This window comes from Carcharodon carcharias, chromosome 18, assembly GCF_017639515.1.
Source record: "Carcharodon carcharias isolate sCarCar2 chromosome 18, sCarCar2.pri, whole genome shotgun sequence".
NCBI classification, from domain to species: Eukaryota; Metazoa; Chordata; class Chondrichthyes; order Lamniformes; family Lamnidae; genus Carcharodon; species Carcharodon carcharias.
Window position 1 is genome coordinate 4,390,307 of NC_054484.1, and position 22,040 is coordinate 4,412,346.

The 22,040-nt window shown below is 48.5% G+C and overlaps 1 protein-coding gene across 1 annotated transcript in view; it reads right to left on the reverse strand.

Annotated features, from left to right (window-relative positions):
* Nucleotides 1–2,424: 2,424 nt before the first annotated feature.
* Nucleotides 2,425–22,040, reverse strand: part of cadm2b (cell adhesion molecule 2b) — a 707,416-nt gene continuing 687,800 nt past the window's right edge. The window contains exons 10-11 of the mRNA XM_041211940.1: nucleotides 7,345–7,470; nucleotides 2,425–2,625 (exon numbers count right to left, since the gene is read on the reverse strand). Of these exons, the coding sequence (XP_041067874.1) occupies nucleotides 2,507–2,625; nucleotides 7,345–7,470 (245 nt within the window). The 3' untranslated portion in view covers nucleotides 2,425–2,506. The remainder of the gene's footprint in view (nucleotides 2,626–7,344; nucleotides 7,471–22,040) is intronic.

Genomic DNA, 22,040 nt, shown 5'->3' on the forward strand with positions numbered 1-22,040 from the left:
CCCCTGCCTGCCAGGCACCCTCCAACTCTGGCCCACATGCCCCCCCACACCCCCACCCAATCGAGTGTACCCTTAACCCGAATCTCTGCACCTACACCACTTCCTGCCCTCCCCCTGCACCCATCCTCCTCCCTGTGGCCCAGCTCCTTACCAGCCCTGGGAAAAACTGGAACTGAAAAGGAGTAAGTTGGAAATGGCAGCAGCAGCAAGTGGCCAGATATATTTATTCCACTTGTTTAATCCCTATTCACACTGGTCATTGGAAGTAATTTAAAAACATGCACACGCTCACACACACACACACACACACACACACACACACACACACACACACACTGACACACACATGTGCACACGGACACACACACGCCCAGAAACATTGTAATTCTATTCTTGTGCTTCTATTGAGGATATCAGATGGGTTGTGTAATAATGGAGAGGCTTTTACTCTGGCTGGAAGCTGGGTTCCAGCCTCTCCTCAAAGGGGGATGTGTGAGACACACTGAATCACTGATCAATCATATGGAAAAACATAGGAGGTAAAATTCACATTTGGTGATAACAAATTGCCTGCCCGTGTTACTCTCTCCCTGTTTTCTACTTTCCCCTGTTACTCTCTGCTTATGTTCCACTCTCCTCGTGTTACACACTCCCTGTGTTACTCCCACCCCATGTTCTACTCTCCCTGCGTTACTGTGTGTGTTATTCTCCCCCGTTACTGTGTTACTCTCTCATGTTACCCTCTCCTCCCTTATTCTCCATTTTACTGTCTCCCTGTGTTACTCTCTCCCTGATATGCTTTCCCCCATTACCCTTTCTCCCTATTCTGCTCTCCCTGTGTTCCAGTCTCCCCATGTTATGCTCTCCTTGTGTTATACTCTCCCATGTTACTCTCTCTCCGTGTTACATGCTCCCTGTGTTACGCGCTCTCTGTGTTACTCTCTCCCTGATATGCTTTCCCCTGTTATCCTCTCTCCCTAAGTTGCTCTCCCTGCGTTACACTCTCCCCGTGTTACGCTCTCCCCGTGTTACACTCTCCCTGTGTTACACTCTCCCCGTGTTACTCACTGACTGATTGGCTACCCGCTGCTAAACACTACCAGACACGATGAATTTCACCCCCTGTGTCACTATAATGCCTAATCAGGAACAGTTTTCCTGGAGACTAATGTTAAGAGGGAGAGATCTTGAAATGATTCATACTGAGTAGGACCGTAGCAGATCAGTGGCAGGAAAGTGAACAACTTTGTCCCTGTGGCCTCAGACTGACTGTCCCTTGTAGAACTGGGTATCGGTACACAGGAAGGGGGGGAACATGTTCGATTATATACTCTGGCAGCAATCAGGGAATTTAAGGGTTATTATTGAGATTTCCACAGCTTTGGCAGAGAGTAGCGATGTATCTGATATTCAAACTCCCCTCCCCCCACTTCCAAAACATTCCCACGATGTATGTATATGTATAATATATATACACAAACACACAACATAGGTTATAGACCCCACCCCATCAACCAACAAGATGTATGGTTAAATGCACAATCACATATATTACAGAGCTATCTGCATGCTACTGGCTAATAGCTGGAGAGATGTCCCAGAGCCATTACAGACTCTGTGCAGCTCTCTCTCCTATCATTCTCTCTCTCTCTCTCTCTCTCTCTCTTTGCCCTTCTCATTTTATTGTGTGATAATATCAGACACAAAGATATTGTAACGTTAAACGGTGATGCGTCAAGAATGCTCTAGGATTACTTTGCAATATTATTGTCTGGTTAGAAAATTTTGAGGAGAGAGAGATTCCATGCACAACATGAATTAATGTTTCAAATCAGACTTCTCTACAGAGTGGATCTAGGTTGCGAGGTGGCAAGTTACTGACCAGTCATTGGAAAGTTGGCTATTAATGTTACTGTTCAACATTGATAGGTGGAGTGCAGGAGGAGGAGAGAGAGGCAAGAAAGGGGAGGGGAATTGGAAAAGTGATGGGAAGGGGGCAAGGGAAGTGAGGGGGGGTGAGGGAGGTAGGGAAGTGAAAGAATAATGGAGGGCAGGGGAGGAGAATGGGGAGGGGAGGGGAATAGGGAGGGGTGGGGAATGGGGAGGGGTGGGGAAGTCAAAGGAGCTCAGAGGGGGAGGAGGGATGGGGAAGGGAAGCATTGGGTAGGGTTTGTGGAAGCAGGGGGAGGGGAGAGGAGGGTGTAGAGAACTGGGGGTAGGGCAGGAGGGTGTTGAGGATGGGAGGGGGTGGGAGGAGAGGGATTGGGGAGTGGGGTGTTGGGGGAGAGGGATGGGGAAGTTAGAGGAAGTAGTGAGAGAGAGAGGGAATGGGATGGATGAAGGGAGGAAGTGTGGGGGGGATGAGATGTGGGAGGGGAGTTGTTGGGGAAAGGGTAGTGAGGTGAGGGAATTGCTCGGGGAGTGCATGGATTGCTAATTGAATAAGTCCTGTTGATAGCCAGTTTCTAAGAGCAGTTGAATGGATCTTTGAGTAATGGATGGATTTTCAGATGAAATATTCCTTCTTATCCTCTGCATTGGCTTGGCTTCCCTCTGCGTTGATGATCGCTGTGTCTGCGTCTGGTGCATCCTCAGCTCCTTTAGCCTCGTTTGTCAGGTAGGTTCCTGTCACAACACATTGATCCAGTTTCAGTCAGTACGAATTTAGTGAGAATGGTCAAGCTGAATAATTTACCAACCAAACTATCAAGAGTGGGAACTGAGAGTAGAGAGACAAACCAGCTCAACTCAGCCAGTGGATTTGAAAGCCAGAAGAAATGCAGGAATTAGACAGAATGTGCAGAACAGAAACAGACCATCCGCTTGATGCCAGTGTTTATGTCCCACATGAGGCTCCTCCCAGCCTACTTCATCTCACTTTGTCCAGCGTGGGTTTATCTAGCTTCCCTTTAAATATATCTAAACTATTCACTAGTATTTATTGCCCATTCCTAATTGTCCCTTGAGAAGGTGGTGGTGAGCTGCCTTCTTGAACTGCTGCAGTCCCTGTGGTGTAGATACACCCACAGTGCTGTTAGGGAGGGAGTTCCAGGATTCTGACCCAGCAGCAGTGAAGGAACGGCCAATATTTTTCCAAGTCAGGATGGTGAATGTTGGAGGGGAACTTCCAGGTGGTGGTGTTCCTATCTATCTGCTGCCCTTGTCCTTCTAGATGGTAGTGGTCGTGGGTTTGGAAGGTGCTGTTGAAGGAGCCTTGGTGAGTTCCTGCAGTGCAACTTGTAGATGGTACACACACTGCTACTACTGTCCTTTGTGCTAGGTATGACTCCAACCAGTGGAGAGTTTTCCCCCTGATTTCAGTTGACTCCAGTTTTGCTAGGGCTCCTTGATGCCACACTTGGTTAAATGCTGCCTTGATGTTAAGGGCAGTCACTCTCACCCCACCTCGGAGTTCAGCTGTTTTGTCCATGTTTGAACCAAGGCTGTAATAAGCTGAGTGGCCCTGGCAGAACCAAAACTGAGCATCAGTGAGCAGAATATTGCTAAGTAATTGCTGCTTGACAGCACTGTTGATGACCCCTTCCATCACTTTACTGATGATCGAGAGTAGACTGATGGGGCGGTAATTGGTTAGTTGGATTTGTCCTGCTTTTTGTGTACAGGACATATTTGGGCAATTTTCCACATGGCCAGATAGATGCCAGTTTTGTAGTTGTACTGGAACAGCTTGGCCAAGGGCACGGCAAGTTCTGGAGCACAAGTCTTCAGTACTATTGCCGGAATATTGTCAGGGCACATAGCCTTTGCAGTATCCAGTGCCTTCAGCCGTTTCTTGATATGACGTGGAATGAATCGAATTGGCTGAAGACTGGCATCTGTGATGACGGAGACCTCTGGAGGAGGCCAAGATGGATCATCCACTCGGCACTTCTGGCTGAACATTGTTGCAAATCCTTCAGTCTTATCTTTTGCACTGATGTGCTGTACTCCCCCATCATTAAGGATGGGGATATTTGTGGAGCCTCCTCCTCCAGTGAGTAGTTTAATTGTCCACCACCATTCATGACTGGATGTGGCAGGATTGCAGAACTTAGATTTGATCCATTGGTTGTGGAATCACTTAGCTCTGTCTATTGTATGGCTTGCATAGGAACATGGGTCTCAGGGACAGGAGAGGCCATTCAGCCCTTTGAGCCTGCTCTGCCATTCATTACGATCGTGGCTGATCTGGTTGTGGTCTCAACTCCACTTTCCTGTCTCCTCCCATAACCCTTGACCCCCTTGTCTATCAAAAATCTGTCTAACTCAGCCTTGAACAAATTCAATGGCCCACTGCTTTCTGGGGAAGAGGATTCCACATGCTAATGACACTCAATGGGAAAAAAAATTTCCTCATCTCCGTCTTAAAAGGGAGAACTCTTATTCTTAAGCCTACTCCCCTCGATGTAGTCCTGTGTTGTAGGTTCACCAGGTTGACACCTCATTTTTAGGTATTCCTGGTGCTGCTCCTGACATGCCCTCCTGCACTCTTCATTGAACCAGGGTTGATCCCTGGCTTGATGGTAATGGTAGAGTGGGGGATATGCTGGGCCATGAGGTTACAGATTGTGTTCAAGTACAATTCTGCTGCTGCTGATGGCCCCCAGTGCCTCATGGATGCCCAGTCTTGAGTTGCTAGATCTGTTTGAAATCTATCCCATTTAGCACGGTGGTAGTGCCACACTACACGATGGAGGGTATCCTCAATGTGAAGGTGGGACTTTGTCTCCACGACTGTGTGGTGGTCACTCCTACCGATACTGTCATGGACAGATGCATCTGTGACAGGCAGGTTGGTGAGGATGAGGTCAAGTATGTTTTTCCCTCTTGTTGATTCCCTCACCACCTGTCGCAGACCCAGTCTAGCAGCTATATACTTTAGGACTCAGCCAGCTAGGTTGGTAGCGGTGCTACCAAACGATTCTTGGTGATAGACATTGAAGTCCCCCACCCAGAGTACATTCTGTGCCCTTGCCACCCTCAGTGCTTCCTCCAAGTGGTGTTCAACATGGAGGAGCACTGATTCATCAGCTGAGGGAGGGCGGTACGTGGTAATCAGCAGGAGGTTTCCTTGTCCATGTTTGACCTGATGCCATGAGACTTCATGGGGTCTGGAGTCAATGTTGAGGACTCCCAGGGCAACTCCCTCCTGACTGTATACCACTGTGCCTCCACCTCTGCTGGGTCTGTCCTGCTGGTGGGACAGGACATACCCAGGGCTGGTGATGGTGGTGCCTGGGACATTATCTGTGAGGTATGATTCTGTGAGGATGACTGTGTCAGGCTGTTGCTTGACTAGTATGTGAGACAGTTCTCCCAATTTTGGCACCAGGCTCCAGATGTTAGTAAGGAGGACTTTGCAGGGTTGACAGGGCTGAGATTGCTGTTGTCGTTTCCAGTGCCTGGGTCAATGCCAGGTGGTCCGCATGGTTTCATTCCTCGTTGACCTTTCTGTCACGGTTTGATAAAACTGAATGTTTTGCTCATCATTTCAGAGGGTCTGGAGTCACATGTAGGCTTTCCTTCCCAACAGGGTATTGGTGAACCAGGTAGAATTTATTCTTTAAATGAATAAAAATCTGGAATATAAAGCTAGTCTCAGTAATGGTGACCATGAAACCATTGTCAACTGTTGTAAAAACCCATCTGGGTCACTAAGGTCCTCTAGAGAAGGAAATCTGGTGTCCTTACCTGGTCTGGCCCACATGTGACTCCAGACCCACAGGAATGTGGTTGATTTTTAACTGCCCTCTTAAATGGCCCTAGCAAGACACTCAGTTCAAGGGCAATTAGAGGTGGGCAAGAAATGCTGGCCTTGCAGTGACACCCACATCCGATCAGAGAGTAAATGAAAAAAAGATGTGTTTTTATGACAATCCTGTAGTTTCATGATCACCGTTTGTGAGGCTAGCTTTTTATTCCAAATTTATTGTTTTAAAAGTTCATATCAAAAGTGAACAAAGACTTCACAATGTAATGTCGAATTTCATAACTTTGAGGGAGAATCATACTTAACTTCAATTTGACTCGGATGGTTAACACCAACAGAAAATGTGACACTGGTCGGCCAAACTGAGAACTTCATGGTCCATAACTTCCGAGCCCCGGGTGTCAAACCTGGGGGAGCTGGGCTGGGGAACCCCCACTGGGGGACACAAACCTGGGGGAGCTGGGCTGGGGAACCCCCACTAGGGGACACAAACCTGGGGGAGCTGGGCTGGGGAACCCCCACTGGGGGACACAAACCTGGGGGAGCTGGGCTGGGGAACCCCCACTAGGGGACACAAACCTGGGGGAGCTGGGCTGGGGAACCCCCACTGGGGGACACAAACCTGGGGGAGCTGGGCTGGGGAACCCCCACTGGAAGTTCCCAGGTAAGGATTGCCCAGGAAGTTCAAACTTCCTTTGGGCAATTGCCCTGCACTGGGAACCATCCAAAAGTACGATTTCAATCCCAAACTTTGCATGGTTCCGACTGTTTTACCAGAATTATTACCCAGAAAGGTTAGAAAGTTAGGAACACTTCTGGTGCCTGGGTAATGATAGTACTGCGCCCTCTGACTCCACCACCCCCCCCCAACCCCCACACCACCCCCCAATCCCCTGCCGCCCCCCAACTAAAACTGCGCCCTCCCAGCTACAACTGCTACCCCCCCAAGAGGCCTCCCGACTAACCCATCACCCTAACCCCCCCATACCCCCAACTACACCCCACCCCCACAGGGCTCCCTGACTGCCCACCCCACCCCCCACTAACAACCCAACCACCTGACCTCCTCCACTGACCACCCAACCCCCCACACTGATCACTTGACCCCTTCCACTAACCACCCGACCCCCTTCCACCACTGACCAGCCGAGCCCCACCACTGACCAGGCGATCACCCCCACACTGACCACCTGACCACCCCCCACACTGACCGCCTGCCTCCATCCACACTGACACCCGACACCCCCAAGTGACCACCCACCCATGCCCCCAATGACCACCCAACCCCCACCCGCAATCCTACCCACTGACCTTGCAAACTGACCTTCTGTCTGGCTGCTCTGAGTTGCTGGACCTTTAAACTGACCTGTTGTAAAAAAGGGGATACAGCTTCCACACTCTGACCCTGCTGCCCTCGATACAAAGGCCTGGGGAAGCGTCTGCACTGGACACTCTCACCCGGCCTGAGTCAGAAGGTCGGGCGAGAATGGAATGGCTGGATTTCAAGATAAAATCTAGGAGTGAAGTATCAATTTAAGTGACACTCAATGGAAGTACAGTCCATGGACACAAGAGGCTGAAGTGTACCTGCTGGCACTGTGAGAGCAACAGGAGGGGTTTGAAATGGAACCTACCTTTATGCCGAGCCAGGTAACGACCGAGGACAATTATCAAACAGAGGGTGATGAAGACGACAACAGCCACCACTCCACCTATGACAGCGTGATCAGGTCCTGACTGTCCAGCCAGGGCACTTGGATCTAGTAAAACACAAGGAGAGTGAGTCAGTGAGAGAACAGAAGACAGCCAGAGACAGTTCCAGTCTATAATGACATTTACAAGTGGATAAAACGTCAAACACAGGGTTATAATAACTCAATTCATGTCCCCAGCAAACCATCCAGCCATCACATACAGTGACAGACCTGTCCTCACCAGTACTGTACCCCAGTGTTTTACAGTGACAGACCCGTCCCCACCAGTACTGTACCCCAGTGTTATACAGTGACAGACCCGTCTCCACCAGTACTGTACACAGTGTCATACAGGGACAGACCCGTCCCCACCAGTACTGTACCCCAGTGTTTTACAGTGACAGACCCGTCCCCACCAGTACTGTACCCGTGTTATACACTGACAGACCTGTCTCCACCAGTACTATACCCCAGTGTTATACAGTGACAGACCCGTCCCCACCAGTACTGTACCCCAGTGTTATACAGTGACAGACCCGTCACCACCAGTACTGTACCCCAGTGTTATACAGTGACAGACTCGTCCCCACCAGTACTGTACCCCAGTATTATATAGTGACAGACTCGTCCCCACCAGTACTGTATCCCAGTGTTATACAGTGACAGACCCGTCCCCACCAGTACTGTACCCCAGTGTTATACAGTGACAGACCCGTCCCCACCAGTACTGTACCCCAGTGTTATACAGTGACAGACCCGTCCCCACCAGTACTATATCCCAGTGTTATACAATGACAGACCCGTCCCCACCAGTACTATACTCCAGTGTTATACAGTAACAGACCTGTCCCCACCAGTACTGTACCCCAGTGTTATACAGTGACAGACCCATCCCCACCAGTACTGTACCCCAGTGTTATACAGTGACAGACCCGTCCCCACCAGAATTGTACCCCAGTGTTAACCTGTGCTATCTATCCCTTGTTAGCTGAAGGTTGATAATGGGCTGTGGATTGGAGTTTGTGCATGCAACATTCTGACTGAAGGATGTGATGAGCTACGGCTGAGAATTAATCCATTTAATTCAGAAAAGTGCAAACAAGCAAAGGTTCTTCAGCCTTAATTGAAGTTGCTGATGTCTGGAAGCACATTCAATTTTCCGTCTCCCCTGGAGAGCGAAATATCATCCATCAGACTCACGGAGCACCATGCCCATTAGTTACAAATCTTGTTGAAGAGGCACCAAAAACATAAAAAAACACCACATGAAGGTGATGGAGAACATCAGAAAGTCTGGACTGAAATTTAATCTTGGCACTTTCGTGACTGTATTAAACTGCCTAGCTTCACTCCCCTGGATTATTAAACTATCAGCAAACCTGAACCATCCAATCACCGTTAGCTGTCAATAATCAGTAAAACGGTCCACACTGAGGGAATGCTGCACTGTCAGAGGGTCAGTACTGAGGGAGTGCCACACTGTCAGAGGGTCAGTACTGAGGGAATGCTGCACTGTCAGGGGGTCAGTACTGAGGGAGTGCTGCACTGTCAGGGGGTCAGTACTGAGGGAGTGCCACACTGTCAGAGGGTCAGTACTGAGGGAGTGCCACACTGTCAGAGGGTCATTACTGAGGGAGTGCTGCACTGTCAGAGGGTCAGTACTGAGGGAATGCCACACTTTCGGAGAATCAGTACTCAGGAAGGGCTGCACTGTCAGAGGGTCAGTACTGAGGGAGTGTCGCACTGTCAGTAGGTCAGTACTGAGGGAGTGCCGCACTGTCAGAGGGTCAGTACTGAGGAAGTGCTGCACTGTCAGAGGGTCAGTACTGAGGGAGTGCAGCACTGTCAGAGGGTCAGTGCTGAGGGAGTGCCGCACTGTCAGAGGGTCAGTACTGAGGGAGTGCATCACTGTCAGAGGGTCAGAACTGAGGATTGTGCTTTTTCAGAGAGGCATTGCATCAGATGAGTCATTAAACTGAGCTCCTGTTTGTTTTTTGTGATGGCCAATCCTCATTGTGGGATCTTACTGTACACAAATTGACTGCTGCCTTTCCTGGGTTTGGAAGACAACTCTTCAAATAATAACTTGTTGACTATAAAGTGCTTTGGAATGTCCAGAGTTGGTGCAAGGTGCTTCATAAATGCAAGTTCTTTATTTTCTCCCAATGTTGAAAATGATAAGAAACAGAAAATGCTGGAAAATCCCAGCAATTGTGGCAGCCTCTCTGGAGAGAGAAACAGAGATAACGTTTAACTAATGCAGCTTTTACCAAGGAGGTAGATGCTACCCAGGCCTGTCACTAGAAAGGTTCAAAATTAATAAGGAGGAAGTGTTGAATAGACTGTCGGTACTTAAGGTTACCAAGGCACTGGGACCGGACGAGATGCATCCAAGGATATTGAAAGAATGAGAGTAGAGATTGCAGGGGCACTGGCCATAATCTTTCAGTCTTCCCTAGATTCAGGGGAGGTGCCAGAGGACTGGAGAATTGCCGTTGTCCAAAAAAGGTTGTGGGAATAAGCTCAGCAGCTACAGACCAGTCAGTTTAAATTCAGTGGTGAGCAAGATTCTAGAAATAATTATTCGGGATAGAATTAGTCACATGGAAAAATATGAGCTGATAAGGAAGAGTCAGCATGGATTTCTAAAGGGGAAATCAGGTTTAACTAACTTGCTGGAGTCTTTTGAAGAGGTAACAGAAAAGGTTGATGAGGGTAATGCTGTTGATGTGGTGTACATGGACTTTCAAAAGGCATTTGACACAGTGCCACACAACAGACCTGTGAGGAAAATTATTGCTCGTGGAATAAAAGGGACAGTAGCAATGTGGATACAAAACTGGCTGAAAAATAGGAAGCAGAGAGTAATGGTCAATGGATATTTTTCGGGCTGGAGGAAGGTTTGTAGTGGAGTTCCCCTAGAGTCGGTATTGGGACCCTTGCTTTTCCTGATATATATTCATGATCTAGATCTAGGTGTGCAGGGGACAATTTCAAAGTTTGTGGATGGTGCAAAGCTTGGGAGTGTTGTGAACTGCGAGGAGAATGGTGTGGAACTTCAAGAGGACATAGACAAGTTGGTGGAGTGGGCAGATAGGGGGCAGATGAAGTTCAATGTGGAGAAGTGTGAGGTGATCCATTTTGGTAGGAAGAACATGGACAGACAATATAAAATAAGGGGTGACATTTTGAAGGGAATGCAGGAGCAGAAAGACTTGGGTGTACATGTGCATAGGAGACAGTACAGGTGGCGAGAGAAGTTAGTAAAGCAGATAGTATTATCCTGGGCTTTATTAATAGGGGCAGAGAGTACAAGAGCAGGGAGGTTCTGCTGAATTTATATAAGACACTCATTAGACCTCAGCTGGAATATTGTGTGCAGTTCTGGGAGCCACATTATAGGAAGGATGTGAACACATTGGAGAAAGTGCAGAAGAGGTTTACAGGAATGGTTCCAGGATGAGAAACTTCAGTTATGAGGATAGATTGGAGAGGTTGGGACTGTTCTCCTTGGAGAGAAGAAGGCTGAGAAGAGATTTGATAGAGATGTTCAAAATCATGAGGGGGCTGGAGGGAGTAGATAGGGAGAAGCTGTTCCCACTTGTTAAAGGATCAAGTACAAGAGGGCACAGATTTAAAGTGATTTACAAAAGAAGCAAATGTGATGTGAGAAATTTTTTTTCACACAGCGAGTGGTTCAGGTCTGGACCGCACTGTCTGGAAGTGTGGTGGAGGCAGGGTCAATTGAGGCATTCAAGAGGGTATTGGCTGATTATTTGAATAGAAACAATGTGCAGGGAAAAGGCAGGGCAATGGCACTAAGTCATAATGCTCATTTGGAGAGCTGGTGCAGACACGATGGAACGAATGGCCTCCTTCTGAGCCTTTAAAATTCTGTGATTCCTTGATTCAGTTCTGAAGAAAAGTCAGGAGCTGAAACATTAACCGGCGCTGCCAGTTCTGCTGCTCCAGCATTTTCAGTTTTTTTTCCACATTTCCAGCCTCTGCAGTAATTCACTTTTATATAAAATGATAACCCTGTCAGATTACATGTGGAGGGTGGTATGTGCAGAATGGGCTGATTAAAGGAATGTTAATCTCAGCTTCCTGATCATAGAGTTCACACACTCAATAAGGTCCAGAGCTCAGCAACGTTCCTTTCAAACACAGCTGTTGTTTAGTACATTTATTTTTACTGACTTAGCCAGTAATATTCCCTGTGGAGTGAACATCAACATGAGCAAAGGTATTCTCCTATTCACACAGTGTATAACACTATTTGTACCACTTCTCTTCAGAATACAGTACATGAACAAAAAGGTGTTTAAATACATAACAAGCTGCTTTCAAGGTTAATAGCACCTGGGGCGTGTCATTGTTATAATCCAACCGGATACACTGAGCTAGTGAATGCAGGAAATGAGGAAATCATCAGCAGCTGAAACACACTGTTCCAGGTACAGTACTGAGGGAGTGCAGCACTGTCAGAGGGTCAGTACCGAGGGAGTTCCGCTGCACTGTCAGAGGGTCAGTACTGAGGGAGTGCTGCACTGTCAGAGGGTCAGTACTGAGGGAGTTCCGCTGCACTGTCAGAGGGTCAGTACTGAGGAAGTCTGACACTGTCAGAGGGTCAGTACTGAAGGAGTGCCGCACTGTCAGAGGGTCAGTACTGAGGGAGTGCTGCACTGTCAGAGGGTCAGTACTGAGGGAGTGCTGCACTGTCAGAGGGTCAGTACTGAGGGAGTGCCACACTGTCAGAGGGTCAGTACTGAGGGAGTGGTGCAATGTCAGAGGGTCAGTGCTGAGGGAGTGCTGCACTGTCAGAAGGTCAGTACTGAGGGAGTGCTGCACTGTCAGAGGGTCAGTACTGAGGGAGTGCTGCACTGTCAGAAGGTCAGTACTGAGGGAGGTTTGCAATGTCAAAGGGTCAGTACTGAGGGAGTGCTGCACTGTCAGAGGGTCAGTACTGAGGGAGTGCTGCACTGTCAGAGGGTCAGTACTGAGGGAGTGCTGCACTGTCAGAGGGTCAGTACTGAGAGAGTGCCACACTGTCAGAGGGTCAGTGCTAAGGGAGTGCCGCACTGTCAGAGGGTCAGTGCTGAGGGAGTGCCGCACTGTCAGAGGGTCAGTGCTGAGGGAGTGCCGCACTGTCAGAGGGTCAGTACTGAGGGAGTGCTGCAATGTCAGAGGGTCAGTACTGAGGAAGTGCTGCACTGTCAGAGGGTCAGTACTGAGGGAGTGCTGCACTGTCAGAGGGTCAGTACCGAGGGAGTTCCGCTGCACTGTCAGAGGGTCAGTACTGAGGGAGTGCTGCACTGTCAGAGGGTCAGTACTGAGGGAGTTCCGCTGCACTGTCAGAGGGTCAGTACTGAGGAAGTCTGACACTGTCAGAGGGTCAGTACTGAAGGAGTGCCGCACTGTCAGAGGGTCAGTACTGAGGGAGTGCTGCACTGTCAGAGGGTCAGTACTGAGGGAGTGCTGCACTGTCAGAGGGTCAGTACTGAGGGAGTGCCACACTGTCAGAGGGTCAGTACTGAGGGAGTGGTGCAATGTCAGAGGGTCAGTGCTGAGGGAGTGCTGCACTGTCAGAAGGTCAGTACTGAGGGAGTGCTGCACTGTCAGAGGGTCAGTACTGAGGGAGTGCTGCACTGTCAGAAGGTCAGTACTGAGGGAGGTTTGCAATGTCAAAGGGTCAGTACTGAGGGAGTGCTGCACTGTCAGAGGGTCAGTACTGAGGGAGTGCTGCACTGTCAGAGGGTCAGTACTGAGGGAGTGCTGCACTGTCAGAGGGTCAGTACTGAGAGAGTGCCACACTGTCAGAGGGTCAGTGCTAAGGGAGTGCCGCACTGTCAGAGGGTCAGTGCTGAGGGAGTGCCGCACTGTCAGAGGGTCAGTGCTGAGGGAGTGCCGCACTGTCAGAGGGTCAGTACTGAGGGAGTGCTGCAATGTCAGAGGGTCAGTACTGAGGAAGTGCTGCACTGTCAGAGGGTCAGTACTGAGGGAGTGCTGCACTGTCAGAGGGTCAGTACTGAGGGAGTGCTGCACTGTCAGAAGGTCAGTACTGAGGGAGGTTTGCAATGTCAAAGGGTCAGTACTGAGGGAGTGCTGCACTGTCAGAAGGTTAGTACTGAGGGAGGTTTGCAATGTCAGAGGGTCAGTACTGAGGGAGTGCTGCACTGTCAGAGGGTCAGTACTGAGGGAGTGCCACACTGTCAGAGGGTCAGTGCTGAGGGAGTGCCGCACTGTCAGAGGGTCAGTGCTGAGGGAGTGCCGCACTGTCAGAGGGTCAGTACTGAGGGAGTGCTGCACTGTCAGAAGGTCAGTACTGAGGGAGTGCTGCACTGTCAGAGGGTCAGTGCTGAGGGAGTGCCGCACTGTCAGAGGGTCAGTACTGAGGGAGTGCTGCACTGTCAGAAGGTCAGTACTGAGGGAGTGCTGCACTGTCAGAAGGTCAGTACTGAGGGAGGTTTGCAATGTCAAAGGGTCAGTACTGAGGGAGTGCTGCACTGTCAGAAGGTTAGTACTGAGGGAGGTTTGCAATGTCAGAGGGTCAGTACTGAGGGAGTGCTGCACTGTCAGAGGGTCAGTACTGAGGGAGTGCTGCACTATTAGAGGGTCAGTACTGAGGGAGTGCTGCACTGTCAGAGGGTCAGTACTGAGGGAGTGCCGCACTGTCAGAGGGTCAGTGCTGAGGGAGTGCCGCACTGTCAGAGGGTCTGTACTGAGGGAGTGCCGCACTGTCAGAGGGTCAGTACTGAGGGAGTGCCGCACTGTCAGAGGGTCAGTACTGAGGGAGTGCTGCACTATCAGAGGGTCAGTGCTGAGGGAGTGCTGCACTGTCAGAGGGTCAGTACTGAGGGAGTGCTGCACTGTCAGAGGGACAGTACTGAGGAAGTGTGGCACTGTCAGAGGGTCAGTACTGAGGGAGTGCTGCACTGTCAGAGGGTCAGTACTGAGGGAGTGCTGCACTGTCAGAGGGTCAGTACTGAAGGAGTGTGCACTGTCAGAGGGTCAGTACTGAGGGAGAGCCGCACTGTCAGAGGGTCAGTACTGAGGGAGTGCTGCACTGTCAGAGGGTCAGCACTGAGGGAGTGCCGCACTGTCAGAGGGTCAGTGCTGAGGGAGTGCCGCACTGTCAGAGGGTCAGTATTGAGGGAGTGCTGCACTGTCAGAGGGTCAGTACTGAGGGAGTGCTGCACTGTCAGAAGGTCAGTACTGAGGGAGGTTTGCAATGTCAGAGGGTCAGTACTGAGGGAGTGCTGCACTGTCAGAAGGTTAGTACTGAGGGAGTGCTGCACTGTCAGAAGGTCAGTACTGAGGGAGGTTTGCAATGTCAGAGGGTCAGTACTGAGGGAGTGCTGCACTGTCAGAGGGTCACTACTGAGGGAGTACTGCACAATCAGCGGGTCAGTACTGAGGGTGTGCTGCACTGTCAGAGGGTCAGTGCTGAGGGACATTGGAGCTGAACCATTCCACTCATCAATCCCCTTTACCCTGGTAAGGAGCTATCTCCTACTGAGGTACAGTCTCCTTAACACAGGGACCCCTGGAGGAGCTGTATTTTGTATGTGTTCCCCCCCTGATAACTCTCACTCCCTCAGTAGGAGGGGTCTCTTGATCTAGGTCTTGGTGTGCAGCGGATCATTTCAAAGTTTGGGGATGATACAAAGCTTGGAGGCATTGTAAACTGTGAGGAGGACAATGTAGAACTTCGAGAGGACATTGACACATTGGTGGAGTGGGCAGATAGGTGGCAGATGAAGTTCAATGTTGAGAAGTGTGAGGTGGTGCATTCTGGTAGGAAGAACATGGTATAAAAGAAGGGGTACAACTCTAAATAATGTGCAGGAGCAGAGGGACCTGGGTGCATAGATCTTTGAAGGTGGCAGGACAGGTGGAGAGAGCAGTTAATAAAGCAGACTGTATCCTGGGCTTCATTAATAGGGGAATAAAGTACAAGAGCAGGGATATTATGTACGACACAAGTTAGACCTCAGTTAGACTTTTGTGTCCAATCTGGGCGCGACATTATAGAAAGGATGTGAACACATTGGGAGAGTGCAGAAGAGGTTTACAAGAATTACAGAATCACACAGTGCAGAAGAGGCCCTTCGGCCCATCAAGTCTGCACCGACACATGAGAAACACCTGACCTACCTACCTAATCCCATTTACCAGCACTTGGCCCATAGCCTTGAATGTTATGATGTGCCAAGTGCTCATCCAGGTGCTTTTTAAAGGATGTGAGGCAACCGGCCTCCTCCACCCTCCCAGGCAGTGCATTCCAGACCCTCACCACCCTCTGGGTAAAAAAGTTTTTCCTCACATCCCCCCTAAACCTCCTGCCCCTCACCTTGAACTTATGTCCCCTCGTGACTGACCCTTCAACTAAGGGGAACAGCTGCTCCCTATCCCCCTGTCCATGCCCCTCATCATCTTGTATACCTCGATCAGGTTGCCCCTCAGTCTTCTCTGCTCCAACGAAAACAACCCACATCTATCCAACCTCTCTTCATAACTTAAATGTTTCATCCCAGGCAACATCCTGGTGAATCTCCTCTGCACCCCCTCCAGTGCAATCACATCCTTCCTATAATGTGGTGACCAGAACTGCACACAGTACTCCAGCTGTGGCCTCATCAAGGTTCTATACAACTCTAACATGACCTCCCTACTTTTGTAATCTATGCCTCGATTGATAAAGGCAAGTCTCCCATATTCCTTTTTCACCACCCCACTAACATGCCCCTCCACCTTCAGAGATCTATGGACACACACATCAAGGTCCCTTTGTTCCTCAGAACTTCCTAGTGTCATGCCATTCATTGAATACTTCCTTGTCAAATTACTCCTTCCAAAGTGTATCACCTCACACTTTTCAGGGTTAAATTCCATCTGCCACTTATTTGCCCATTTGACCATCCCGTCTATATCTTCCTGTAGCCCAAGACACACAACCTCACTGTTAACCACCCGGCCAATCTTTGTGTCATCCGCAAACTTACTAATCCTACCCCCCCACATAGTCATCTATGTCGTTTATATAAATGATGAATAATAGGGACCCAGCAAAGATCCCTGTGGTACACCACTGGACACTGGCTTCCAGTCACTAAAGCATCCTTCTGTCATCACCCTCTGTCTCCTTCAAGCAAGCCAATTTTGAGACCACCTTATCAAATTACCCTGTATCACATGTGCATTTGCCTTCTTTATAAGACTCCCATGTGGGACCTTGTCAAAGGCTTTGCTGAAATCCATATAAACTACATCAACTACACTACCCTCATCTACACACCTGGTCATCTCCTCAAAACATTCAATCACATTTGTTAGGCATGACCTCCCTCTGACAAAGCCATGCTGACTATCCCTGATCAAACCTTGGCTCTCCAAGTGGAGATAGATTCTCTCCTTCAGAACTTTCTCTGATAGTTTTCCTACCACTGATGTGAGACTCACTGGCCTGTAGTTCCCTGGCTTATCTCTACAACTCTTCTTAAATAGTGGAACCACATTAGCTGTTCTCCAGACCTCTGGCACCTCCCCCATGGCCAGAGAGGAATTAAAAATTTGGGTCAGAGCCCCTGTGATCTCCTCCCTTGCCTCCCTCAGCAGTCTGGGACACAAATCATCCGGACCTAGAGATTTGTCCACTTTTAAGCCTGCCAACACCTCCAATACCTTGTCACTCCCTGTATCAAGATTGATTCCAGGAATGAGAAACTGCAGCTATGAGGATAGATTGGAGAGGTTGGGACTGTTGTCCTTGGAGAGAAGAAGGCTAAGATGAGATTCGATAGAGATGTTCAAAATCTTGATGGTACTGGAAAGAGTAGATAGGCAGAAACTGTTCCTGTTCATATAAGAATCAAGAATGAGAGAGCAGAGTTTTAAGCAAAATACTGCGGATGCTGGAAATCTGAAGTAAAAGCAGAAAATGCTGGATAAACTCAGCAGGTCAGCAGTGTTGTGGAGAAACAGTTAATGTTTTGAGTCCATTTGATTTTTCCTTTTGAAGAAAGGTCATATGCACTCGAAATGCTTCTCTCTCCACAGATGCTGCTGACCTGCTGAGTTTTTCCAGCATTTTCCGTTTTTATTGGGGCACAGATTTAAAGTGATTTGCAAAAGAAGCAAAAGGATGTGAGAAAAATCTTTTTCACACAGCGAGTGGTTTGGGTCTGGAATGCGCTGCCTGGAAGTATGGTGGAGGCAGGTTCAATCGAGGCTTTCAAGAGGGCATTAGATGATTATTAAAATAGAAACAATGTGCAGGGTTACGGGGAAAAGGCAGGAGATTGGCACCAAGTTAAAATGTTCAGAGATGGTGCAGACATGATGGGCCAAATGGCCTCCTTCTACACCGTAACAATTCTGTGATTCTTGCTGGGGCACAGCTTTCCCCTCTTGACTCCCGCTCTCCCTAAAGGAGCTGGGAACAGGCTCTCCAGACAGGATTTGCTGTCTGGAACATGAGCTGAATATTATCTGTTGAGAACAGGGTTGGGGGATTGGAGAGATATTAACAGCAATGATTCGGTGGGTGTGGTGGACAGCAGGAAGCAGCGGAGGAGGTTTAACATCGGGCTTCTCATGTGGTACGGTTAATCACCCGTGGACAACCATGGAATAGGGTTGATGGGGCTGTGGCTGTTTCTTGCACCATATTTTCTTCAGCACGTGGAGTCTGGAGTCAGGTTCAATGCCACCAGCCTGCCCAGCAATGTCTGGGCCTGTTGGAGGAGGGGCTCAGTTGGGGGATCAGCATAAGGGGACTAGAGGGAGAGAACGATGGGATCAAGAAGAGGGAGAGGGGATTGGAGAAGGGGAGGAGTGAGAGGGAAGAGATGGAGTGGGAGGGAGAGTTATCTGGAGGGGTATGCGGTTGAATAGTAGGGGGCTGAGTGGGGACATTAGAACATTGGCCAGTCAATAGGATCTCCAAACTAACTCCATACCTACCTTTGCCTCATATCCTTTAATACCTTTGGTTAAGAAAAATCTATCAATCTCAGATTTGAAATTCAAATTGAAATGCGTGTTGAAAACCTCAGCGCTGCTGGGGTGGTCGGGAGGGAGGAGGGCGAGGGGCAGAGGTTTGCACATGTGTGTGGGTACGTGTATTGAAAGCTCCCTGCGGACTCAGAGCTGCCTCAGGGAGCTGAGGAGTTTTAAAACATAAATAAAGAATGTAAAAATGTTAAAAACATGTCCCCTCGTGACTCTGAGCAGGGACATGTTATAAATGAGATTCAAACATCTTTTTATTTTCAATTCCTTGGATGAAGTTTCATAAAAAATCCAAAGGCCACCTGGCCAATTCGCCTGCCCACCAACCAAAATATCACGCTCGTGCGCAGTGACATCAGGACGCTTGTCCACGCGCCATTTCACTCTCCAGTGGTTCGGGCAGGCACCTGCTCAGTGGACATCCTGCCCCAGGTGTGGTCTAACCAGGGTTTTGTGTATCTGAAGCATGACTTCTCCCATTGTATTCTAATCCTGGAGATATAAAAGCCAGCATTCCAGTTGCCTTTCTGAATATTTATTGTACCCATCAATAACATTTTAAAGATCTATGTATGGAGATCCCTCAGCCTCTTTGGACCTCCACTGTTTCACCATTGACAAAGGCCCCTGTTCTACTGCATCCACCCTCATACCTTCTCCTCCCTCCCAGAAACATGATAGGGTCCCCCTTGTCCTCACTTATCACCCCAACAGCCTCCGCATTCAAAGGATCATCCTCCGCCATTTCCAGCATGATGCCACCATCAAACACATCTTCCCTTCACCCCCCCCCGGCGGCATTCCGCAGGGATTGTTCCCTCCGGGACACCCTGGTCCACTCCTCCATCACCCCCTACTCCTCAACCCCCACCTATGGCACCTCCCCATGCCCACGCAAAAGATGCAACACCTGCCCCTTCATTTCCTCTCTCCTCACTGTCCAAGGGCCCAAACACTCCTTTCAAGTGAAGCAGCATTTCACTTGCATTTCCCCCAACTTAGTCTACTGCATTCGTTGCTCCCAATGTGGTCTCCTCTACATTGAACAGACCAAACGCAGACTGGGTGACCGCTTTGTGGAACACCTTCGGTCTGTCCGCAAGCATCACCCAGACCTCCCTGTCGCTTGCCATTTCAACACTCCACCGTGCTCTCTTGCCCACATGTCTGTCCTTGGCCTGCTGCATTGTTCCAGTGAAGCTCAACAGAAACTGGAGGAACAGCACCTCATCTTCCGACTAGGCACTTTACAGCCTTCCGGACTGAATATTGAATTCAACAATTTTAGATCTTGAACTCCCTCCTCCATCCCCACCTCCTTTCTGTTTCTTCCCCTTCCTTTTTGTTTTTTCCAATAATTTATATAGATTTTTCTTTTCCCACCTATTTCCATTATTTTTAAATCTATACTTTTATGCCCTTTTAGTCTTATTTCACCCCACCCCCACTAGAGCTATCTGTACCTTGCTTGTCCTGCTATCCATTCTTAATTAGCACATTCTTTTGGATAATATCACCACCTTCAACACCTCTTTGTTCTTTAGTCTGTGACATCTTTTGGTTATCTCCACCTATCACTGCTTGCTTGTCCCTACAACCACCACCGCCCCCCCACTTCTCCACCCACCACCCCCCCCCACCTTAAACCAGCTTATATTTCACCCCTCTCCTTTTTGTACTTAGTTCTGTTGAAAGGTCATGAGGACTCGAAACATCAACTGTACTCTTCTCTGCTGATACTGCCAGACCTGCTGAGTTTTTCCAGGTATTTTTTATTTTTAACTTAACATTTCACGACCTTTGCCATAGTTTTCCCCATTCATTTAATCTATCAATGTCTCTCAGTAATTTTATGTCTCCATCTAAACTGGTTCTTTATCAAGGGAAGCTCTTTCTTAAACACATCTCATTACACTTTTGTCATCTTACCCATTTAACGGATTTGCCCAGTTTAATGCAGACAGAGCTCTGGAGAGGAATCATCTGGACTCAAAGTGTTAACTCCGTTCTCTCTCCACTGCAGCTGTCAGACCTGCTGAGTTTTTTCAGCATTTTCTGTTTTTATTCCAGATTTCCAGCATCCAGGATATTTTGCTTTTATCTTAATGTGGACAGCCTCTGTCTCATCCCTCTAGGCCTTTTAGGGCTGAGATAAGGAGGAATTTCTTTCGAGGGTGGTGAATCTTTGGAATTCTCTATCCCAGAGGGCTGTGGAGGCTGTCATTGTGTTCAAAGCAGCATTCGCTAAATTTCTAGATATCAATGACATCGAGGAATATGGGAATAGTTTGGGAAGGTGATATTGAGGTGATCTAGTTAAATGCTGATGGAGGCTTGAGGCCTGCTCCTGCTCCAATGTTCCTATATTCCATTGAAGGCAGCCTTGCCTAAACCCAGAACTTTAGTAAAAGTAAAATACTGCAGATGCTGGAAAGCTGAAATAACAACAGAAAATGCTTGAAAAACTTAGGTCTGGCAGCATCTGTGGAGAGAGAAAAAGAGTTAACGTTTCAAGTCTGTATGATTCTTCTTCAGAGCTCTTCGTCATAATGAAGAGTGATATCAGACTGCTCAAACCTACAACATCAAGGTCCAGGGCGAATGCAGGGTGGATACAGGTCCTGTACAAAGATGCGATTTGTAACATTGCACAATCCACTGATTAGAAAACTGATTCATCTGGTTATCTCTGTGTTTTTTGTTTCCACAGCTCCCATTCCCAATCAAGAAGGTGGAAAGGGGGTGGGGGGAGTTGTTTGTTGAGTTAGGGAATTAAGGGTATTGAGGGGTAATGGAGGCTGCAGATCGGCTGTGGTATAACTGGATGAAAGAACAGACTTACGCGCCTGAATGACCTTCTGTCCTGTGTTCCTCCATCAGGGCCCAGCCAGTCCCCTGACCATAATCTCTAAGAGGCAGATATGAGTACCACTGTGTATCTCTCTTCAATTCTGTGCGACAGCCCATGGATTTCACTCTACTGTGTCCACATCAGAGTGTGTAGAGTGGCCAGTTTTATATTTGATCTTCTCCACAATCTCCATTCCCTCACATCTGGCTCCAAATTCCCCCTGACAACTATCTGTCTGATCCTTCTCTTTGTAACCTTGTGTCATATGTAACTTTATTTGATTACGATCCTGTGAAGCACCTTGGGATGTTTTACTATGATAAAGGTGCTATATAAATGCAAGTTATAGCTATTGTTTCTGTAACATCATGCATCATAATTGTGTTCTTCACCAGGGCTCTGTTCTTTCAACTAAACAAAACTCTTATCTTCCAGATCTGGGTCTGTAACTAAAACTGCTAACTGTTTAAGATGGTTAAAGGATTTGATAGGGTAACTACAGAGAAACCATTTCCTCTGATGGGGGTGGAGTCCAGAACAAAGGGGCAGAGCCTTAAAATGGGAGCCAGACCACTCAGGGGGGACATCAGGAAGCATCTCCCCACACAAAGGGGAGTGGAAATCTGGAACTCTCCCCCCACCCCCCACAAAGACTGTTGAGGCTGCGGGAGGTGGTCAATTGAAAATGTCTAAACTGAGATGGGTAGATTTTTGTTGGGTAAGAGTATTAGAAATATAAATTCAATGCCGGTAAATGGAGTTACGATAGTGG